The sequence below is a fragment of the Microtus ochrogaster genome, chromosome 2 (genome assembly GCF_000317375.1).
Source record: "Microtus ochrogaster isolate Prairie Vole_2 chromosome 2, MicOch1.0, whole genome shotgun sequence".
NCBI lineage: Eukaryota > Metazoa > Chordata > Mammalia > Rodentia > Cricetidae > Microtus > Microtus ochrogaster.
Window position 1 is genome coordinate 14916910 of NC_022010.1, and position 4687 is coordinate 14921596.

Consider the following 4687-nt stretch of genomic DNA (forward strand, 5'->3'; position numbering starts at 1 on the left):
CACACACACACACACACACACACCCAGATGCTCGTACACCCGTACTAGTCTTAGCTTCCTTACTGGTCTCTGAGTAGGAGGGTGGGGAATAGTGTTTGCTTTTGTGTCGGTAGGAAACAAAGCAGGTCAGTGGTGCAGTTGGGAAGGGCTGGAGACAAGCTTGGTGTTTCTGTTCCTTCATAGATTTGGGGGTAGAGTGAAGGGCAGTGGTTCCTGCTTCCTCTCTAGCCTGGGCCACTGCTGTTCATTTCCCTGTCGTTGTCCCTGAGGAGTGGCACAGCACAGATGGCCTCTGAAGGGTGCAGGTGGCAGCCGCTGACTGCCATCCTCCCTGGCCTCTCCACAGTGCCCGTTCATGGATGAGCGGATCATGTGTTTGCACAGTAAGATCAAGAGCCAGGCCCTGGAGTTTCCAGACCAGTGAGTAGAGCCTGTCTGTTCATCACCTGCTTCTAATTCCTTAGCGGTCAGGTTCCCGAGTTTTCTGTGACCTATCCATGATGTGTCTCCACCCCCAGGCCTGATATAGCTGAAGACTTGAAAGATCTGATTACCCGAATGCTGGACAAGAACCCAGAGTCCAGGATTGTGGTGCCCGAGATCAAGGTACGTGACTGCTGCTGGCTAAGAAGGCTTGAACTTGAGGCCTGTGGCCTGTGCTTGGAAATGTTTGGCTCGGTCCTATCCACAGCACCACACCCTGCTGGCATCTCTGCCTTCCCATGTCCTGGAGCCTCTGGGCTGCTGGGTGCCGCTGGGAGCAGGGGCGAGTGTTGATGGTTGTGGGTGCTGTGGGAGCTGTGACCATCAGCGGGGCTGCCTGCGCTTGCTCCCATTGGCTTGCGCTGATGGTGTCCACCCTCGAAGAGTGATCCAAAGCCTCTGTGTGCTCCACGTTATGGCTGCTGAACCTCAAGTCCTTTCTTTGGCCCCATCAAAGGTGTGGGCCGGTCCCTTCGAGAAACTGCCTAGAGGGTGGGAGGAAGCTAGTGGGCAGTTCAACCTCTGCCTGCTGAATACTACCCTAGTAGAAAGTCTTTTCAGCAGAGGCCTTGTCCGCCACTTCGCATTCCCCTGCCAGTGCCCAGTACACACTTCTGGCCCTTAAAACAATAAATCCCAACGTGGGCTGGGGATATCACTCAGTGGATAGAATGATTGACTGGCGTGCATGAAGCCCCAGGTTCTGTTTCTGGTACTGTATAAATTGGACGTGGTAGTGCATGCCTAGAATCACAGCATGTGTGTGGGTGTGGGTGGGCCAGGATCAGAGGTTTAAGGTCATCCTGTAGAGGCCAACTTGAGATGTGGCCATGTTGAAAGAAGGAAGGAAGGAAAAACAGACATTTCAAGATATGGTCCAGGATTTCTGAGGCGCCTGGCTCACTTGAACTGGAAGGGTGTCTTTAAGAGGGTCCAAAAGTCACAGATAAGGACTTGGACCCCAGAGAGGGGACTTGGGTGCTCTTCGGAGTGTGCCATTCCATCAGCCCCCTCCATAACTCCTTGTTTCCTCTTCTGTGGATGGGAAAATGCACAGAATACAGCCTCTTCATTCAGGAAGAGTTGGTGGGGACCAGTGGCTGCCCTGGGGCAGCGGGGCAAGGCTATGGCCAGGTTCTGGTTGCTCCTGCCATGACAAGGAACCAGACGGAGACCCGCCCCTGCACATACACAGCTCTGCAGCCCTCCCACTCTGTCTCCACCTTTTCTCCTTTCCTCGCTTCTCACTCACCTACCCTCCCTGCTGGGATCACTGGCTCTACCGCATGCCTGACCCCAGCCCTAGCCTCTCCTTCCTGCATGCCCTCCTTGGCACTGCTCGCTAGCAGGGCCTTATGGGAACCAGTGGCGTCTGTCCCTCACCCCTCCTGTCATTCGTTGAAGCTGCACCCTTGGGTCACGAGGCACGGGGCCGAACCATTGCCATCGGAGGACGAGAACTGCACACTGGTCGAGGTGACCGAAGAGGAGGTCGAGAATTCAGTCAAACACATTCCCAGCCTGGCGACTGTGGTAAGGCGGGAAGGCCCACTGACCAAGAGCAGGAACTGAGAGCACCTGAGGCAGGGCTAGAGAGGACAGGGCTGCACACACGCCAGATGCCTGGGAAGCAAGCAGATGTGGGATCTGAGCATCAGGATCCTGTTGGAGTTACTCCTGACTCATAGCCACTCATTGGGCCAGGTAGCCCTGGGGCTCCCAGATTTCTGTAGAGGTGGGCAGCCCCTGCCCCCAGGCATCCTATCACTCTTCTGGAATTGGTGCTTTCAGAGCATGTTAGGGAAGAGGAGCCAGGAAGGTGAGGACAAGCGAACCAGAGTAAGCAATGGGCCTGGAGCCTCGGAGTTCGAGGCAGGGTTCTCAGCTGGTGCGGGACACATCTGCCGTGTGGGTAGTTCTCACACTGCAGAAAGTTCTTCCCGATCTTGTGATATAGGGTTTCACAAGGGAGACACTGGGCTCCTTTTTGTGATCTTGAATCTGGGTCCTAGCTTTGGAAGAAGGAAGTAGTCTTCAAGCCTCAGTTTAGAGACTGTAGGAGCCACCTCATTGCCAGCCCCCCAGGAGGATGTCTGACTCCAGGAGGGAGGTGGGAGGCCCAGGGGTTCAGGCTCCAAGCATCCACAGCCTTCTCAGGAGCCCAGGTTCTGTTTGGCCAGGCCCAGCCCCAGCAGACAAGCAGCCCCGGTCTCAAGGGTCCTTTTGGGAGTCTGGGAGTTGGCCCTGCTCTCTTTGCTTGCCTGCTCTCTCTCGCTTACTCCACGCTGTCTCTTGCCTCCTTTAGAACTTGAGCTCTGGGGTCGGGCACCCATTCATGTCTCCTCTTTTCCCACCCGGGGCTCTGCATGACCTCCACTCACAGACTCACCCACCCACCCACTCCCCTCTCCTAGTCTACCCTTCACCCACGACCCTGTCCTGTGCCTGTGGTGGGAAAGGAAGCTGGGTTCGACTCTGCCGTTGTGTGTGGTTCTGTCCCCCTGATCACTCTGGAGGGAGAGCACCTGGCCCGGGGATCTGGAGTAGGTTACTGTCACTGGTTCCTTAGGGAGGGGGACAGCTATGAGCACAACACACATGTTCTCTGTCTTCAGTGGGAGGCAGATGGTCATGCCAAGGAGTACATGTCTGTTGTAATGGAGGGACTGAACGAGGGACAGATCCTGTGATGGCTCAAAGGGGGCTGGAGAGAGAGCTCGGTGATTAGAGTACCTGCTCTTCCAGAGGATCCAGGTTTGAGTCCCAGTACTCAGAGCTTACAGCTGTCTGTAGCTCCAGTTCCGGGGGATCTGAAACCTCTTGGCCTCTGTGGGTACCAGGCATGCAAGTGGTGCACAGATATACATGTAGGCAAAACAATCACATAATATAAAAATTGGAAAAAAGAAATGGGTGAACACAGAATGGCAGGGTGTAACCTGCTGAGAGGGCGCACAGGGAGTGAGAGGCAATATCAAACAAGAGACTCCCAGAAAGCCCACACTGCTGAAGGATGAAGGTAGAGGTTTAAATCTCCACCCCAGCACAGGAAGAGAGGTAGCAGGTGCTGGGATGTGTCCGTGTTGGGAGAGATGCGGTCTGTCCCTGTCATTACTGAGTGCCTGTCACATGCCAGTCTTGAGATGAGCTGGTACCAGTTCTCAGGGCCCCAACCTTCTGAGAAAGATGGACCCAGAGAGCAACCTTCCCGTGCGATCAGAGGCCAGTGCTGGTGCAGAAGGGGAGGCTGACAGAAAACGCAGCCAGGGCACAACACCTACCAAAGCCCAGAGGACGGGGCCTGTCAGTCACTGTAAGTCTCTCTGGTTGTGACTTCTATTCTCCATTGGCTTTCCTTGCCTTTAACCATTCCAGAGTGAGCCCGTCATTGGCATTTGGGACATTGACAGTACCGTCCTCAGTACCCTGCTGTGAGAAGTTCTCATCACATCAGAAGAAACCCCCGATTCCTCGTGTCTTTCCCCCTCTCCCCTGAAGATGGTCTGCTTTTTTGCCTCTGTTGATCTGTGCTGGACATTAGGTGTCTGTGGAATCCTGCACTGTGTGGTCTTTTGTGTCTGGCTTCTTTTCCTAGTGTCAGGTGTCCAAGGCTCATCCCTGTGGTAGCTGTATGGGCGCTTCATTCCTAAGTACTCAGCTATACTGATGTGCTGCAGGTTTTACATTTTCCAACTGATGGACATTTGAATATTTCTACCTTTTTATTTTTCCCCTACATTTGAAGATTTTTTTCTTACATTTTGTGTAATTGTGTGTGCATGGGTGAGTGAATATGGATGCACATTCATGCAGACATGGAGGCCAGATGAGGGCATCAGATCCCTCGGAGCTGGAGTTAGAGGCAAGCCCAGAAACCTGAGTGCAGATCCCCAGAACCCATGTAAAATGTCAGACTAATATCAGCACATACTGACAAGAAGACGTGAGGCAGACAGGAAAATCTTCTGGAAGCTCCCTTGCCAACTAGCCTGGCATACACAGCAGTGAACAACTAGAGGGACCCCCCCACACACACACACACAAGGTGGAAGGCAAGGCACAACAGCAGGGATTGTCTTCTACCTCCACACACGTGCACCCTAGATCACACACACCACACATGTGCACCCTACACCTACACACCACACATGTGCACCCTATACCTACACACCACACATGTGCACCCTACACCTACACACCACAC

The 4687-nt window shown here is 54.0% G+C and overlaps 1 protein-coding gene across 4 annotated transcripts in view; it reads left to right on the forward strand.

The window, feature by feature from the left end:
- The window catches only part of Camkk2 (calcium/calmodulin dependent protein kinase kinase 2), a 36631-nt gene that overhangs the window by 23479 nt on the left and 8465 nt on the right, over positions 1–4687 (forward strand). For 2 of the 4 annotated variants that reach the window (XM_005344439.3, XM_005344442.3), the window contains exons 11-13: positions 347–420; positions 519–606; positions 1888–2016. In XM_005344439.3, the coding sequence (XP_005344496.1) occupies positions 347–420; positions 519–606; positions 1888–2016 (291 nt within the window). The remainder of the gene's footprint in view (positions 1–346; positions 421–518; positions 607–1887; positions 2017–4687) is intronic. The other 2 variants (XM_005344441.3, XM_005344443.3) reach the window with 1 other exon arrangement.